Source organism: Lissotriton helveticus, chromosome 11, assembly GCF_964261635.1.
Source record: "Lissotriton helveticus chromosome 11, aLisHel1.1, whole genome shotgun sequence".
In the NCBI taxonomy this organism is placed as follows: domain Eukaryota; kingdom Metazoa; phylum Chordata; class Amphibia; order Caudata; family Salamandridae; genus Lissotriton; species Lissotriton helveticus.
Window position 1 is genome coordinate 233,045,275 of NC_136072.1, and position 19,578 is coordinate 233,064,852.

The 19,578-nt window shown below is 37.4% G+C and overlaps 1 protein-coding gene across 2 annotated transcripts in view; it reads right to left on the reverse strand.

The window, feature by feature from the left end:
• Positions 1 to 19,578, reverse strand: part of LOC144792790 (von Willebrand factor A domain-containing protein 5A-like) — a 305,281-nt gene that overhangs the window by 239,640 nt on the left and 46,063 nt on the right. For both annotated transcript variants that reach the window (XM_078667987.1, XM_078667986.1), the window contains exons 3-7: positions 17,761 to 17,963; positions 17,112 to 17,334; positions 7,708 to 7,880; positions 3,785 to 3,899; positions 2,346 to 2,515 (exon numbers count right to left, since the gene is read on the reverse strand). In XM_078667987.1, coding sequence (XP_078524113.1) covers positions 2,346 to 2,515; positions 3,785 to 3,899; positions 7,708 to 7,880; positions 17,112 to 17,334; positions 17,761 to 17,963 — 884 coding nt within the window. The remainder of the gene's footprint in view (positions 1 to 2,345; positions 2,516 to 3,784; positions 3,900 to 7,707; positions 7,881 to 17,111; positions 17,335 to 17,760; positions 17,964 to 19,578) is intronic.

Here is a 19,578-nt window from a genome sequence, read left to right on the forward strand (position 1 = left end):
TAATTTTACCGAATCGGTAATTTTACCGAATATGTATTTTCAAATTTAGGTAGCACTGTTAACAGTGCTACAGGGCTTACAGGATTCAGTATTTACCATGTCATACTATTACATTGTAAATAACGAATCCCTGTGTACATGCACACCTGTGCATGTACACCTGTGCCATGTGGCACACAGACATGCCCGAAGGGCATGTATGTGTGTCACATGGCACACAAGCCTGAAACAGGGGTGCAACAGGGTGTCAAAGTGACACCCTGTTCCCCCTGTCAATTCGGTAAATTTACTGATTCGGTAATTACCGAATCGGTATTTGCTATTGATTCCTATGGGCTTCAAGGCCCATAGGAATCAATGGCAAATACCGATTCGGTAATTAGCGATTCGGTATATACCGAATCTTACCGAATCGGTATTTTTTACCGATTTTTTACCTACATAGGTTTTACCGATTCTTAAATACCGAATCGGTAAAATTCGATATTTAAGAATCGGTAAAACCTATTTACCTACATCGGGCCCTAAGTCATGCCCGTAGCCTAGACCATCCTCAATATGTAATCTGATTAAATGTCCTCAATTTGTTTTTCTATCTTCCACTTGTATCGTACAATTTTTCTTTCATTTTGGATTTTGTTTCATGCTTACCTTTCTTGTGTATGCTATAACTTGCTCAATAAAACATGGAAAAAATAAGAGCAGGACTGCACAGACATAACCTGCTCACAAGCTTTAGAAGTGGCTTTTTTTAACAATGCAAAAAAAGCCTTTGCTTCTTGAGTCTTGAAGATTCATTTAAAATGCACTGTTTGGCAAAAGGTTAAAAAATAAATTTTAAAATGTGAAGTTTTCTTTCTTCTACAGTAAACGCATATCAACTGTGACATTGAGCTATTATCTATTTATCTGCTTGATAAGCTAGCTTGTAATTATTTAGAGCATCTTTAATCATGTAACACAGCTTTACATTTCATGTTCGAAGCTGTAACGGTTTCCTTGTGTGGCCACCAACTGCTAGTGGGAAATCCCAGCTTTAAAGGCCGCCATGTGACTGACTCGATGAGAAACATTGCCCTAGGTTTCCTGAGATACTTTTGAGTTAGTATGTGAGAGGAACATTAAGACTCTGCTACAGACTGATTACAGCTGCACTTCGTGACCGCTACAAGTATCTACATTGCAATTCACACGGGTCTCTCAGTTCATGTGTATCTACTGGTCATTTTGGCACATTAGACTATGTAGTAACAGGGAAAGAAAAAATGTGCCCTGTATCAGATGGGTTGGTCAAGTGGTGAACTCAGGAACAGACTTTGAGGTTACTATGTAAACAGTACTATTGGCAGAAGTCAGTCATTAAATACAGAAGTAAATAAGCAGTGAAACTTGAATGCTAAATAAATCAAAACAAAAGCAAATGTACAAGATTTGGAGGGCCAACCCCCACTCACATTAGAGGTATAGTCATCGATAGAAGAAAGGGCCACCTAATAGTCAGTCAAAGAGACATAATGCCCTTACCTTCGCTCCCCTATTTGTTCTATGTAGATATATTGAGGAAGAGACAATATATAATGCAGATCCCCAGTCAGGCCCTTATTATGAGTGGGCAATTAATTATGATTGGCCCAGTGAAGAGAGCGACCATACCAGTCAGAATTCCAAGTTTCCCTTACAGATTTTGGCTGCCGATAGCGTAGACCAGGCTTCCCGCATAATATTTCACAAAAACATGCAATACTAGTTAATTCCCCACTCAAGAAATTACTGAGATGCCTAGTAAAGGTAATTTTGGAGGGTGGGGAAATAACGGTGATTAATCAATTTGGGCCACTCATCCAAGGTCCAAGTAATCAATTAATTGCCTTCATGCCCCTCTTCATTTACTATGTGAAGATATTGGGTCATGAGAGGAGGAAGAGAGGGAAAATGCTTATCAACTTTGGATTTTTTCCCCATGCATTGCCAGGCTTTTCCCATAGCCTCTTGTACTCCAGCAGGGGCACAACCTTTTGAAAAAGTCTGGCCAATACTCCAGGACTTCTCCATATTGTTGGGTTTGTACTTTCTGGCAGAAAAACAAAGATTACTCATGCCTATGAACCCAAGCCGCCACATTCACTCAGTTGAGGAGAGCAACACTTACTGTGGCTCAGCCTCAACTGAAGAGAAACCAGCCTTTTGGTGCCATTCCCTTGGGCACCCACATGAATTCCGTTCTGGAAGGTATGAACACCTGTTCAGTAAGGACTTGCCCATGAAAGAGGGACCATGATGCATTGGCATACTGTATTTTTTAAATAAAAGCAAAGCATTAAATGACTAGATCTCTGTAGTCTTACCTTTGCGCTGTCTATGCGCCGCGGAGAATCAGGTTCACTGCTCATACTACAACCCATACTTCCAGAGCGATCCATGAGGAAGATGAACTCCCCACAGGTGGCCTGCTCCTGGCTCTCCGGGATGTTCGGGTAAAAATTTAACATCAGATTTACATACGACATCAGGGAACCTTTTGGAAAACAAAAAACTTCATTTTTAAATTTAAGAAGCTGGGGATTACAAACTGCTACAAATGAGGCAGGAAAGAAGCAAAAAGAAAAAAGTAAAATTGAGATAGAAATGCAAAACGAGGGCACAAAGGAAGAACAAAAATAATGTCTGAATATGTTCAAAGTAAATGTTTAATAGTCAATGTAGCAATAGAAAACAAACACTATAAACACCGGATCAATTTAATTCGAGCATCAGAGGTTGCACAAGAGCAGTTCAGATTTTCCTTGTAGGAGGATGTTTAGATAAAATCTTTCTTTGAAGCAGTATTATAAAGTTGAGGCAAACCATTCTTTTTCTTTGAAATAAAAAAATGAAGATGTTTTGCTCCGCTGATTACGCTTCTCAAATTTAAAGTAATTTGGTTATTACTGAAAGCGCCTCCTTTTGCAGTAGCTACAGCACTGCTTTTTTAGAAATAGACAAGGGGACATTGTGGAGAAACTGGCTTTAGCGTCATCGCTAAAAGACCTATAGCAGTGGCACACCTTGAACTTGGCCTCCTCAGAATGAATTTACACCCAATAATCTACATACTGCTGAATGTGGTTTTAACACTTGATACATGAAGCCTGTTGATAGGCCTGCAGAAAGGCGTGAGGTAGCTCTCTTAAATGTTTATTTGCTATCTTATTACCTTATTGGGAGACGTACAAGGTATATTTTACATTGAAAAGGGATTTCAAAGAGGCAAATTTCAGAGCATACATACATTGTTTTGCATATAAAATCAAGGTAAATTTTGATTGTTCAGCCCTATTAACCCCAGTTGAAGAGATGTTGCCAACAGATAAATAAAGGGAATATTTTGAGAAAAATTTGTGCCAAATAGTGGTCTTAGCTGCAGAAGACTAGTTCCAAATGTTGAACTAAAACATCTGAGGATATTTGCCCTTGATCAAGTAGGGAATTTAGACAACATCTTTTAAAGCAGGAACTTAGAAACTGTCTATGTGGATAGTCCACTGTATAGCAACATGTAGCTTCATCTCATCTCAACATTTCAATTGCACTGCATACAGCTTGAATCACGTTTTAATGAGCTAAACCTGCGCATGCAAATGTATTAATGTATTCATAAGATAAAAACAATTGATCGTTCAATTTGATTTTACAAAAACAAATTAAGTGGAGTAATTGTAAGAGACAGATCAAGTGAGAAGGCAGGTATGAGAGATGCAAACGTATAGCTGGGATTTTAATAGAACAGGCTTTCTGATTGGCCAACCTGGGTCTGCACTAGGTAGCCCCGCCTCCACAATGACACTGGGTTTGTTGACCTCATTGTAATAAATCAAGAGCTCCACATCTTTGTCAAACTTGTGGTCATCTGCAAGAGATACCTGGAGAAAGACAAAGGACAGGAAGACAAAATGTTTTATGTGGATCTGGAAAGTATTACAGAGATGTGAGAAATAAGGATACAGTACTTAGAAAAATATACACCCCTTTGGTTGTCTTTTTGTATGTAAATCAGTTAGCTGTACAAAATTGTAATTTTGCATTTAATGAGTCTGTAGCCAGTTGATATCTACCAATGAGATGCATAGCCAAAATATCATTCAGGCCAGAATTCACATATCGCTACATCTTGTTCTTAAAACAGCTGTCTGTGAGGATCAGAGGTTTAATAAAGAACCAGTGTTAACTAGGCTCACTGAATGCGCCAGTTCTGGGGAGACATGTTGCAGGAGGGGGGAGAGCATTTTACTCTTCCAGCAGGCTGAATATGTACCTAATCTTATTTCTACCCTCTGTTGTTACAAGTTCTAGAAATAGAGAGGTCCCAATAATATTAATTGTCTTACCTTGGGTTTGTCTTGTATATTTAAACATTTTCCACGTTGGAGCTAATTTAAACAGAGCAGTCTCCAACAGTTTCCAATGTGTTTTTAAACAGTTCACATCATTGCACAGATAAGCATGGTTAATGGTCCAGTAAGCTAAATTGTGTTACATCCACAAATACCTTCCTCAAACATGTGAGATAAAAGTCAGAGATTGGGTGTGGAACAATTTCCTCAAGAAGCAGCAATTTCTCATTTAATTTTTCAGTGTACTTTTGGATCTTCATCTCAGAGCCATAAATGAGCCAGCAGTAATGCAAACATTCTGTATTCAGGAAAAAAGTGAGGCCCATCTGCGCACAATGTTGATGCGACACTAGCAGTGAATTTGAAGACTTTCCTCTAGATGATGCTGCAGTGAGTGATCAAACTTAGGACCCTGTGTTGTTAATGCACATATGAAATCAGCGGTCACAAATTTAATTGTAAGAGTAAGTCCTTCCTTTTCCAAGGCCTAATATGTTTTCGATTGACAAAATGGTTAAGGAAATCTTTAAACCTTGAATACTTTGAACAGGTAACACATGGGTAACTGCAGCAAAGAAGCCTAAAATGCCGTCTTCTGCTTTGTAACTGTGCCTTGTTTCATAAAAGCTCACACTGCTGCTATCCATGCCACACCTGTGTTACAGGTTAGTGGTTAACAACTTTTCCTTTCCACTGAACAAGAATAAAAAGGGGTTGACACTATGAAGCTAAAGGAGAGCAAATGGACAAAGGGGACAAAAGAATACTAGGGGTGCAGGACACAGGTGAACAGTAGCACAAAGTTCACAGAGATGAATAGAATGCAAGGGGCAGTGCAGGCCGCAAGGGGCAGGGCAGGATGTAAGGGTGAAAATGGAAATCTCATGGTGCAGTGAACATCCTGGGGATACAGTCAATAGAAAAGGGTGGTAGATGGAAGTGAAGCGTCTAAGAGGAAACCACATCCGGCAAGAAGGAGCAGAGAATGAAAAAGTGCAGAGCACAGTTCAAGGGGGTGCCACTTGTGTCTGGTGAAAGGCTGTGAAGGATTCCCTTGAAAAGATAATAAGTGGAGCGCAGGTCCAGCAACGACTCCCAGAGAGAGGAAAGTAGAGATAGTGACCCATATGTGAGGCAGCTTTTTGTGCCCTTTTCTCTCTGACGACAGAGCAGGAAACAGATAAAGGGCAGGGAAGAGGACCAAATAGAACAGTACACCATCCAGCAAGGCAATGAAATAAAAAAAATAGAAGGTGATGGAACAGTGTGAGTATTGGGGTGAGTGGAGACAAACCAGTAGACAATACTGATAGCAGTGTAACAAAGTAACAGCTACAACAGTCAAAGAGATGTCCCACTTGGAGAAACAGTCCATGGAAGACTCTTCACAGACACCACAGGCATCAAAACACTGTTTATGTCTTTCGAGCCTCATTTTACAGTCAAACAGGGCTAGGTTTCTGAAGGTACTCTCCGACATATCAAGCTGAATTAATTTTTACAGAAGGTAATTCTTTTTAATGTGTAAGAAGACCCTCATTTTAACAAGTTGAAAGATGTATGTCCAAAGTGTAACACCAGTCGATGCCTTCATTCTGGTTTGAAACTATAAACTTCAGCCCAAGACTAGAAAACTGCTTCATGGAAACAAAGAAGGGGTCACAAGATGCTTGTGAGTGACAACTGTGACAGAACACTGCATATATGTGGTACTATGTATTATGAAGTGTAAATTACTTGCACTTACTGAAGCTACTGCAACTCTCATCTATTTGTGTTGTGCAACCTCAAACCTCAATAAGAGAAGACCTATTTTCCATCCCATCATATAAAAAGAATATGTGAATCAACTCCCTTCTAATTGACTCTAAAAATCCAGTATTCCATCAGAATACTCAATAACTTGATACACACAAGATGGCACATACATCAACCAGCGAGCAACTGTATCTAGCATTATGCACCAAGCCCAACCTTGTGAACTCGAAGCCATCGTAACTAGGTTCCACATGTTTGGCTGTAAATACAGCCAGCTACCAACAGCGACCGCACCACTACAAGTAGGAGACAATCTAGCTCAGGTTATGTTTCTCCACCCGTACTCCAAGCATTGATAGTGAAAAATGTAGTGTAGTCCCCCTCATCTTTTTAGCTGGGGAATTAAGCCTAGTCCCATGTCCCTTTGTAACACAGACTCAGTTGAGGTATCTTCGATCCTCCCCTCTCCCGTAATACACTACGCTTCTGAACTGGAGATCCTGCAAGACGGTAACAAGATATAAATGGAGATTCTCTTATGCCCTCAGACAGTGCGGTTACCTGTAAATGACATGGGATCTGTTCAGCTATACGTCTCAGAGGCCTGCGACTCTGGACTGACCTGCTGATGGTCACTCCCCAGGCATAGCTAGCTGTGATGGCTGAAGTGTCTAGCTGTGGCAGCATCAATTATGCTTGAAGACAAGCCTTATATACTCATGTGGAATAACAAGATACTGCTGTATGTAGCTGCACACAGGTATGTTACTTCTGAAACATTAGCACAATCGCATGTAGAGGGAGGAAAAAGCTCAAAGACTACTCCCTAAAATAGCACGTGTTCTATTTCCAAAACTTGCTTTAGATTTAAGCGCAACATAACTCTGTCCGTCTACAGAAGAATCTTCTTGTTTCAGGGACAAAAACTACTGAGGAGGTGGAGGAGGTAATTACTTTAAATATGCCTCAGATATGCAATAAGATCATGCAGCTGCTGGTGACCACACATGCCTGGAAAGCAAGGGTAAAGGATGCTGATGCCAGGCCGAGAAGTAGCAATATACTATCTATTGGATTACCAGAGTGATTGGAAGGCCCTTCAGTTGAGCTCCTCCTGGAAACTTGGGATCATAAAGACACTGACAGTTACTCAGTGGAGTAAGTAAGTAGATTGTTGCCAGCCCTTTGAATCCTGGGTCTATTCCCAGTGCTATAATGTTAATATATAATATGGAGAAGTGTAGATGTGCTGTGGAATTTAATATGAAAGACATATGGGAGCCCCAATACATGTTCTGGTCTGTGGCTGAGCTCTGTTTGTTCCATTGCTGAATGCCGTTGTTGCTCGATGATCAGTTGTATGGCTGTTCCTACTGTAAATGCTAATGAAAAAAGTCAATAAATAGCCATCCCTTTATCGCAGTATTCGATATTAGGCCAAAGGATGGTGATGAGTTATTGCTATGGGATATCATTTATTATTTACGTACTTAGAAGCACAGTACCCCACCCCACCATGGTTAGTGAGCATTTGAATAGGGCACCATACAATGAATAGTTAGTAAAGAGGAAAGCTTACCTGGGCAGATGTCTTGTCCTCCTTAAGGTACTTTAGGGGGGTCAGGCCACAGTTGGACTGCACTCGATTGACACCATGAGGGGATATGACCTCTGCAGACATTTTAAGAGAATAGGGAAGTTTTCCTGTGGGCACGCGAGGTATGTCTGCGGTAACACTCTTGACCTCAACATCTGTGGAGATGAAAGATATGAGAAACAAAATGAGAGACAGAAATAAAGAGAGGCTATGTTCAAATATTCCATTTCAGATGAACACTGAATATTAGAAAACAAATAAAAAGGAGTCGCGATCCAAGATGGCCGCCGCGAAGTGAGCTCCTTTGCTTTTTCGCCCGTTTTTAATTAAAAACGACGAATTGAAGTCAGCAAATTGCCGCAAATGAGGTCGCTGGGCTAGTTTTGGATTTACCTGCTGCCTGAGGTGGTTTGAAGCCGATTTGAGGCCCTTTTTTCTGCTCTGTGGTTCCTGCTCCCAGCTCTCTCACGAGGTATTGCCTGAAGTGTCTGTCAGGGGGGGCGGAGATAACACCAGGAAAGGGCCTGGCTTGGGCCTAACCACTCCCACAGCCCTATTTAGCTGCTGCACCTGTTTTTCTTGAAGAAGAACTTAGTACTATTTTACTTCATATTCTCTGCTTTAATTACTTGCTCATTTTACTTCTAATTCAATTATTTTTCTTCTCAAAAATGGAAAATAAACTTTCTGCTAACAATAAAAGGAGACAGCAGGTTTCACCTCCTCCTTTAAAATCTAAAGTGGTGGAATCATCTGAACCTTCTCTGTCTTTAATTATAGAAGAAATTCAAGCTCTTCGTGCTAATACTGATACTATTGCGACAGAAATTAAAACTGTGCGAAAAGAAATGGCCAGTTTGTCCATGAAAGCATCTGATTATTCAATTAAAATACAAGATAATAAATCCAAAATTGATGCTTTTACCCCGCTGGTGGCGAAAATCTCTCCTATGGGTACACATCTTCTGGACATGGAAAATCGTAATCGACGATATAATCTTCGCATATTTAATTTACCAGAAGAAGTTGTGCGGTCTAATTGCCGATTATATTTGGAAAACCTGATTCCTGGTCTTTTAAATATCAAATTTCCAGAAAAATTTGAGGTTGATTAAGCACATAGAATTCCCTCTCATCGCAATCCTCAACATGCCAAACCCAGACAAGTGATATTTAAAGTTTTTCGCCATCATCACTTGGTTTTGATCAGGAAAGCTGCAAGAGACATTCCTTCACTAATGGTTAATGGCAATAAAATCTTCATTCATCAAGACTTTGCTAAGGAAACGGTTGCATTGCGTAAGGAATTCTCTGACCTTCGCCCTCAGTTACGCAGTCTTGGATACAAATATGGCCTTTTTGACCCATCTACAATGCGCATATGGAAAGACACTTTTTCAACATCTTTTCATCGACCTGCAGACCTCAGACATTTTCTTGATCTTCAAATGCAACACTCAATGGATACTCACGACACTACTACTTGAGAATGTTTTTGCTGACCTCGTCATAAGTCATACTTCAATTTTGGGCTCCAACGGTTTTAGGCCATGCTTGTAAGGCGCGTGTGCATCTCACTGTTCATATTTATGTTTTTTGTTTGTCGTTTTTCAACCTATCCTTCATATTTCATACTCTTTAGAGCTACTTGCACTCTTTTATATGTTCTTATCTCAATCATCCTCTTCTTCTCTTTTTCTTCTTCCATTCTTTCGTTATGGCTAATGTTAAAGTAATTTCGTTAAATGTAAAAGGTTTGCGACATCCAGTTAAGCGTACTAAGATTTTAGATTATTTAGGTCGTTCCAAAGCTGATTTTTGTTTTCTTCAGGAAACTCATGTTGATGATAAAATATTAGATTACATGAAAAAGAAATGGGTTGATTGTATAGTTTCTTCTCCTGCTCTTGGTAAAGAAAATGGTGTAGCAATATTAATTGCAAAAAAGTCTCATTGCCAAATATTAAACAAATTTACTGATGCAGAAGGGAGGTACTTAATTGTTAAAGCTAAAGTTCATGATACTATTATTTCCTTAATAAATGTTTATGGTCCTACTGCGGATGAACCTAAGTTTTGGTCTAATCTTGCTACTGAGGTTCTTAAACTTGGAACTGTTCCTTTAATTGTAGCAGGTGATTTCAATGTTGTCTCCGATCCTTTATTGGATAGACTGTCTCAAACGAAATTTCATACCTCTAAAGTTTATTTTGCTTTTAAACAATTTCTTCAAACTACAAAGTTAGTCGATATTTGGCGCCTCCATTTCCCTACAGATAAAAATTTTACTTTATTTTCTACTCCACACAATTCACACTCTAGAATTGATTATATTTTAGTTTCGCGACAACTTATTGCTAATATTTCAAACCCTGAGATTGGAAATATTGATGTCTCTGACCATGCCATGATTTCTTGTATTTTAAATCCCCAAACATCATCCCATAAACAATCTAGATGGAGAATGAATTCCAGCATTGCTCTTAACGACCGTAATAAACCAAAACTTTTATCTGCTATTTCAGATTACTTTCAATTGAATCCTGAAGGTTCCACTTCTTTGATTACTCGTTGGGATGCTTTTAAAGGCATATATTAGAGGGGCTACTATTTCTATTATGGCTCATGAAAATAAGACTTTTAATGCAAATATTACACGTTTGAATAAGCAAATAGCGAAATATGAACGACTATTTATCACCTCCAATGATTTAAAATATAGAGATACCTTACAAAAGTTGCGTTATGAGTTTAATAAATTTCTTAGTAAAAGAGCTGGGGTCCAACTCTCCAAAGCCAAAGCTAAATTCAGTTTTAATGCAAATAAATCTGGTAGACTCTTAGCGAATTACCTTCGTATTAAAAAAGACAAAACACAAATTACTTCCATTCGTAGTCCTACTGGTAAAATTGCCATCTCACACATGGATATTGTCAATGAATTTTTAGAGTTCTACTCTACCTTATATAATAAACCTGATTTTAACGATGATTCCCTGGTGGACGCCTTCCTATCCTCCTGTGATTTACCAAAACTTTCTCAATCAGATAAACTTGGATTAGATTTACCCATCACATCAAACGAAATTTTGTCTGCTATAAAATTCCTCAAACCAAATAAATCTCCAGGTCCTGATGGTTTACCAACAGAGTTTTATAAAGAATTTCAATCCCAACTTTCACCCTTTTTACTTCAGCTATTTACTTTATTTACATCTTCAGGAAATATGTCTGGTTCTTTTTCGGAAGCTTTAATTATTGTTCTTCCTAAACCGGACAAAGACCCCACTCTCGTTTCTAATTATCGTCCTATTTCTTTAATAAATCAGGATTGTAAATTATATGCAAAAATCTTGGCCTCACGTTTATCCCCAATATTAGATTCTATCATTCATTCTGATCAATCGGGATTTATGAAAAATAGATACTCAGCTAATAATAAAAGAACATTATTACATGTCATTGAACAAGCACAAACATTCACTAGTCCCTCAGGTGTTATGGCTTTAGATGCCGAAAAAGCCTTTGACAAGATTCATTGGCAATTTTTGTTTCATACCTTCATTTCTTTCAATTTTGGTGATAATTATATCCGTATGATCTCCGCCTTATATTCTACCCCTACAGCTAGATTATTTATTAATGGCCAAGTATCCACTCAATTTTCCCTTTATAGAGGTACACGTCAGGGATGTCCCCTTTCCCCACTTTTGTTTTTACTAGGTATTGAACCCTTTCTTACTTCTATCAGATAATGCGACTCCATTAAAGGAATTAAGGTTAAAGATGTTGTGGTTAAAACTTTGGCATATGCTGACGATGTACTTTTGTTTATTAATGATCCCATATCTTCGTTTCCTTCCTTAATAGATATAATCTCTAAATATTCATTGGTGTCTGGATATAAATTAAATTCTAATAAAACAGATTTTTTTCCCTTAAATGTTTATTGTACCCCTGATATGATTCCCATGCGTGAAATTATTTGGCAGAAGAAAAAGTTAAAATATCTGGGCACTTTATTTTTTTCTTCCATTAAATCTACAATGACTTGAAATAGTGATTTTGTTTTAAATTATATTAAAGATAAAACGTCCAAGTGGTCTGCATTGCATCTTTCATGGTGGGGACGTATGGAATGCATTAAAATGAATATTGCTCCCAAAATTTTTTACACTCTATCTATGATCCCCATTCAATTCCCATTAAAATTTTATAAAGATATTGATAAACTTCTTTCTAAATTTCTTTGGAATAATAAAGCAAAACGCATTAGTTATAAAAAAACTAAAGATGTTGAAAAGTAATGCTGGTTTTGGCATTCCAGATTTTCTTCTGTATCATAAAGCGTTTATTATGAAACAAAGTGCTATTTGGTTTAACCATACCTTTGTGCATAATCCTCCCACGTGGTTCCTTATTGAAAAATCCATTGTGAATCCCTTTCCACTTACCGCTTTACTTACCATGTCAAATAAATCCTCTTGTCTTCACAAATCTTGTATCATTAAATCCTCTAAACTAATTTTTAATGATCTTGATTCTATTTTTGAATATCCCATGTCTAATACTGTTGATTTATCGCTATGGTTAGTAATGTTATTAAATTAAATAGACACGTTCGTTTTTGGTCCTCATGGATTAAAACTGGGATTTTTTACCTTAAGGATGTTTATTCTAATAATACTTTTATATCATTTCAAATGTTACAAACTACATTCAGTTTAGCTAATTCAGATTTTATTAAATATGAATATTTAACTAATTCTATCTTGGATTCATTCTCACACGCTATTCCCTCTATTACTCATACTGATCTATCCACGTATATTCAAACTGTATCATCTAATCCTCATTGTGTTTCTATTTTATATAAAAAATTGTCTAACAATTTAGGTTCGAATATTAATATGCTTGCAGAGTTTTGGAACAATGAATTATCACTTTCATTATCCATTGATTTGTGGGAATCTATATGGATCTCCAATATATCTGGTTGGTTACCTGTTTCTCGGTTTCAAACTAATTCTTATATTTTATTTAATTGCTTATGGACACCATTACGATTATTTAATGCTAAAATCCTTCAATCTGATACTTGTTGGCATTGTAATTTGCACTCTGGTTCATTGCAACATATGCTTTTTACTTGTCCTTTAATAACTAAATTCTGGACAGACGTATGGGTCATTGTTCAAAAGATTCTTAATATTCAAGAAGACTTATCTTATAGTCTGTTAATTTGCAAATCTGTACTCTTGTCGCAAGATTTAGATGCAATTGAATGTAAACGGTTTAATTTCCTAATTTCAGCTGCGTTAAAATCTATTACCTTTTGTTGGAAAGATGCTTCAAAATTATCAGTTCATAAATAGTGGTCCTGGGTTATTTTTACGAGAAGAGGTGCACAATTATCTTTATCTGGGGTTTGTCAAAATTCTATTTCTTATCATTTATTTTGGACTCCTATTGATGTTTATTTATCGCATTAATTATAATACTTGCTTCTTTTTATGATGCCAGATTGTTACATATATTGTTATTGTATAAGTAGCTCGGCTCATTATCTATTAATTATATGATATTAATTGTTCCCTTCCCCTCCTTTCCCTTTCTTAAGTTATCATTGCATAAGGATTTCTTCATATTTTGAATTGCGAATTTCATATATTTTTCTGTCTGTCTTGTATATTGTTCCTTTTGCTTAAAATTTCAATAAACTATTTTGAACTTAAAGAAAACAAATAAAAAATAAAATCAATCAATCGGCTTCAAGGTCATCCATCTTCTAATTGCCTGAAGAGGGTTAAATATCCCAATTAGAATAGGGTTTAGTCTGACATTATTTACACTACGATTATCTAGGTGTTGTTTCCTGGCTTGTTATAGATACTTTATCATCAGTTTTTCAACTGTGGTATCTTTCTTGAGCATAAAAGGGGCTGTCGTTGCAATGTTTCTGTTTAGAATTTTCTATCATTTATATTTTTAATGTAGTTAGTGTATCTTCTAATCCTGAAAGCCTTAAACTCAGCTCAAACTCCAGCCAATTTTGTGACTCAGCCCCCGATTGCGGATTTACAATTTAAGAGATTTACATGTGGAAGCCAACACAAGCAATAAAGTATGCCAAGGCACAGTCAAAGTTTAGAAATGTTTCACTATTCACAAACGTTACTTTTGTCTCATGCATACATTACACAGGCTGACCTAAAAATGCTGATTTGAGTCTATTTTCCTCCTAACCTCACACATGTGTAGTGTAAATGTTGGTATTTTTTAAATATATTTTTCTGTGGTTTATTGCTTTGCTGTAAATACTGTTAAGTTCATGTCACCTTTGGGAGCTTAAGGGCGGATTACGATGACGGTGGGACTGCCAACGCAACACTCTTTACCGCCCACCATTTTACAATGGCGGGTGGATGGATGGCAGTCGGAAAGACCAACCGCCACGCATACGACGGGCTTAAGGAGCCCATCAGTGCATCTGAGGGAGCCGCAATCCCTACAATGGTGGCAGTGCCTGCCAGGCACCACCATAGGGATTACGATGTCCCTTCCTGCCAGCCGTTGCAGTTTACCCGGCATGAAACGGCAGGCGGAAAGGGACATTGGGGGCCCATAGCGGGCCTCACTTACCCCGTGGCCATCAGACACGGGACCTGTGGGGTCACCTATGGTGCTCCCCTACATATACCTGCACCATGTGGAGGGCACCGCATTGTGCCTGCCACATAGTGCAGGGATATGCAAAATGTGAATTTTTTGGACTGCAGCGAATACTGCAGCCTGCAGCACACACCGCATTTCAAAGAATACACTTTGTGACCGCCTTGAAGGTGGTCACAATGTAATTTACGTTGCGGGACCACCAACAGCAAGTCAGGCGGTCCCATTTCCAAAGGGATGGCAGTCTGACCGCCATCCTAATCAGGCCCTTAGATTGGTATATTTTACCACTTTTAATCCATCGTAGATCTACTGAGAAAGGGGTATTTTGCCAAAAGTAGATTTACATCTGAGTAAATCTACATGTGTGAATTTACTCGTACACTTTGTAGTAAATTTACTACATTTCACTAGTCACCATTTCAGAGTGCAATGTACTATAAAGAATTACATGTCAGGTGAAGAGCCACATTTACAAGTGTAAAGCTACTACAGCCTAAAAGGATCCTGGAATAAGTCCAGCATTACATATGGCCAGCATTACATATGGCCAGCACTGGTACTGCAGCCCTTCCCATAGAAAATAATGGCATCAGAGACCTAAAATAGAACCCCCTTAGCAAATAACTTTTAAATAAAATATTTAATTTTGTTTTTATAAAACTATACAACTATACATTTAACATATATATTTTATATATATATATATATATATATATATATATATATGAATATATTTTATTATGAAATCTTTTAATAATCTTTAATTTAATAATAAATAAATATTTTGTTTACCAAATAATTACATTTGAAATAATGTTATACCTTTTTGCATTTTTTTAATACACAATTAAGCAAATCTACACATTCTGCTTTAGGTGGGGTTGTGTTTAAAAAACCTTTAAAAGTGAATTTTAATTGAATATATTTAACTCAAATAAATATTTAATTCAATGTGAAGTTAATACTCTAAAGTTACACTAATAACGTTTCACATGTGGGTAGAGTTCTCTGCCATCAGTGCAAAGATCTCCCTGTGAAAAAGTGTTGGAAAAATGTTTATTAAACTCAAAAAGAAACTTGTAAAAAAATGTATGTTGCATATTCATATATGTTAATTTAAGTATTTATTTTATTTACAATTTAGATCTAAAAATAAAAAACAATATATCTTTGAATCAAATATTTAAACATATTTAGTTAAAATTATTTAGTAAAACATACAACCTTAAAATGATATTTACTTATTATGTATTAAAAATTACAAAACATTATGTATAGAATTAATCTAATCAATAATTATTTTTCTAAAGCAATAAAGGACATTTATATTAAATATTAAAATATTTACCTTAAAATAGTTTTTATTCTTTAGAATATTTTTAACAATTAATCAAAAGTAGATACATTTAAAAAAAGTCAAAACAAAACTTTATTTTAGCATTATTTCCTGTTGAATTATATTTTAAGTCCTTGGCTCTAGTTTCTTTCTATGGGAGGGTGTTGCAGTACCAGTGGGTGGCCATATGTGTGACTGGACGTACTCCAGGTATCATCTGAAGTACACTGACTAGTGTGTTGGGTAGTTTTTTGCTGTAGTAACTTAAGAAGTGCAGTTTTTGAATAACAATGGCCTTAATCTTTGGTGGGTTGGTGTCTGTCATTCCCTTAACCCCTCCTTAGCCGTAACTTAACCCCTCCTTACTCCTCCCTAAACCATTCCTCACATTTAGAAGTCAGCATTGCCCTTTTTCCAACTACTCCCCCAGTACCTCCCACATTTATTACTAAGTAGCAAACTTATATGTGTGAGGTTCTCCCCACAGAAAAGATATGAGATGTGGAGGATGAGATTTATCCTTGTAGGTTTGTGAAATGCATTTTGCAGTAACTAATTGCTGCTTGTGAATCGGACTAAAAAAGTGGCACAGGAATGTTTGTGAATAGTGTAAAAGTAAACAATGTATGATGGCAAACTCGCTACATTATCTTTTCTTGACCACTACCCATACTCTATTCTATTCTAGGAGGAATGTTCATGTGCACAATGTACTTGTCTTGCTTTTAATACGAATACACAACATATCATGAGCGTTTGTTCCACCTTTGTGAATCATTCACTGTATGCTTGTGCATATCATGACTTTTTCTAGGCATAAATCCAACAAACGTTCAGTCGTACTTCTTTCATCAAGTTCTGGTCATTTACTGAATAAACAGATGGCACAAGCTTTAAGCTGTGATGCTGACGTTTGCTGGTATCCTGAGCTTGGTGGAACAATGTGCAATCTGATAACCAACCACCAGCAAGCAGATTCTTCCCCAGCCAAAATGGGGGTGCAGATTGCAGTTAAAGTTAGCAATACATCATAGTTTTTTTATGAGACCTAATGCCTTTTTTTTTTAGCACAACTGAAGAACAATTAACAGAACATCTTGGCATTAAGTAACATTGAGAGTAAACAGCCAGCACAAATATTCAAGTCATGGAATACAATCTAATTCAACAAGTGAAAACAAGCATAAAATAGAACTAAATTGCTTGATGTCTTAGAAACTGAAGGGAAAGCAGGTGCAGTTGAAAGCAAATCCTATGTGATTAAGTTTGTTTCAAAGAAGTAGTGTTAAAAAATGATTCAAAAGGACACACTGAACATAAAGTCTGTATAAAGATTTCTGATCTACTGCCTCCCTCATTTTCATCGTTCTCTCACCTCGTGGAGTGTAACGTGGATTCAAGATGGTAGGTAAAACAAATCGGACAGCACCATCGGGTTCCAGTGCCAGCTCCCTCACGAAGGACAGAGTGACTGCTGCTTCCTGATTTGGGGGTAGGTTACCGACACTGCAAGAGAAGATGTCACCAGAGCTGCTGTCCTCCTCCAAGAGAAAGGCCTCCTGCCCCTGGCTGATAGCATCTGCATACGTCTCCTGGGCCTGTAAGGTTTAATAGACACATTAATAGATTTACTATTTCCAAAGGATTCAACCCATCACATTTGACATAACCTGAAGGACACACCTTTAAGATTCACAAGATTAAGTTGGAGGGTAAAAGTGAGAGGCAGTGTACAACTAGTCCATGACAATTTTGATAATGAATCTATAACTATTGCCTTGATGGAACACTCCTAATATTTGTAAAAGATGTAACACTAACCGGTAGCTTGTATGCCTAGAACTAATCTTACCAAACTGCCAAAGAATTCTCATGGTACAGAATATGGTGAGGAGAACATAATTAAATTATTTGCCCAGCCATTCTTATGACCCTGTGAAATTGCAGGTTGAGGTCCTACGCGATCAAAATATGCTCCATTTCTATTTAAGAAGGAAGTAATAATACAAAGTGACCCCCATTACCTGCTTCTTCTCTTGAATCTCGGCTACAATTCTCTTTCCATCCACCATGGCCTCAAAATTGTAGACAGCTGAATCATCATCCATGGGAAACACAAATACAGCCTCCAACGGGTTCTGCTCCTCATTCTTATAAGTGAGGGTTGCCGAAACATCAGCCACAAAGCCTTTTATTTGGACATCTACAGAGATACCCTTAAGTGGAACTGGGAAAGAAAGAACATGTCAAATTATATCACTGTGGTCTAGAGATCATCTGTCAAACTATTCTGAACTAGAAAGAGGGAACAACACCATCTAAGAAGCAGTAGATATGCCACCAAAAGACACAGGTCAATGTGAGAGGCCAGAAGCACAATATAAATTTACAGATACAAGCAACGTATTTCAGTAGATACCAAATAGATGCATAAGTAAACATATTTATGTCACTCCACGTTATGTCTCATAAGTCAAGAATAAAACTCAAAACACACAGCATACAAGTAAAAAGGTAAATCAAGAAGGATTGGCCAAATAAACAAGATAACCTATTTCAAGGATGCTTCCATTGCTTTTGATCATAGTTTGTATATGTTGGTAACTTCCAAATAACTATACAACTCACAGGACTACAACGAGGTTATCGAACATCATCCAATGAAACCTATGCAGTTGACTGCCCAAACTTTCCATTACTTAAACTACAATACTAAAATCTCACCACTATCACGGATTTGCTTACTCATTATATGCAGACATAGCCCTACAAGCTGCTCCCTGCCAATGACAGAAATGTTGAGGATTAGATTAGTGATCTGGTCACAATTATGTCTCTCTGTAGTATGACTGCAAAAGTATCATTGCAACACCCAGTATCCTCACCTAACCCTAGGGAGTTCTCCAGGCAGATCGATCAATTTCACTACAATCAATGGAATGCAGCAAAGTAACTGAGGTGCAATCAAAATGCCAATGTGTCCAAGTTTCCTTGCAGTGTTAAATTTATGGTTGGGGGATACTCAAGGTTGATGAGCCAGGTCCATAGCAATCAAAACCCAAAAGTGAAGTAGGAATTCAAACCACAAATCAAAGGTACTACTGCTTCAGAAAAATGCAAGTAGGTTAACGAGAAGGGTCCAGACAGGGTTGCAAGAAGCTTCACATATCATAAACTGGTTTCAGTCAATGCTCAGTGTGCCAATTTATACCACAGAACAGATTTTTACAACTTCTGGCACCCAAAGGAGGTCTTACACTTCAACTTAGTAAGGGCTGTTTATGGTTGACATTCTTATGTTGCAGATGCGTCGATTTGTTCAGGGACATGTACGAGACTGCTAGGCACCTAATAGTGAAAAGGTTAGCAGTCCTATCAGGGTTCTGTGCTGATACAGCAAGGTTTCATACGTAAGAATCTTGCTCGGACTCAATTCTCTCGAAATAACATGTAATAAATTAACCAACATGTTTTGTGAATACTAATAATTGCACCACACAACGTTTTCTTTATCTAGGGGAAGTTTTTATATGTGCTTTACTAACAAGTAATCCGAGTGTCTAAAAATGGCTGCTGAAAACTCGGGAACTCTTTTTGTGCATGCGTCTACTGCATCTACGTAGTATGACGTCTTTTGCTTTTGGTGGGAATTCTTTGCAGCTGCGCAGCAATAGCTAAAATGGCCGCTTTGAACCTCATATGCTAATGCATATGCTTTTGCTAAAACTAAACCTTGCATGTCTTGCTAATCTGCTAATGCAAAAGTTAAAATAAAATAATGATATTAGAGTAGGAATAAGTGGTATGCAGTGCATTCATTTATTTTCGTATTCTAACGTGTA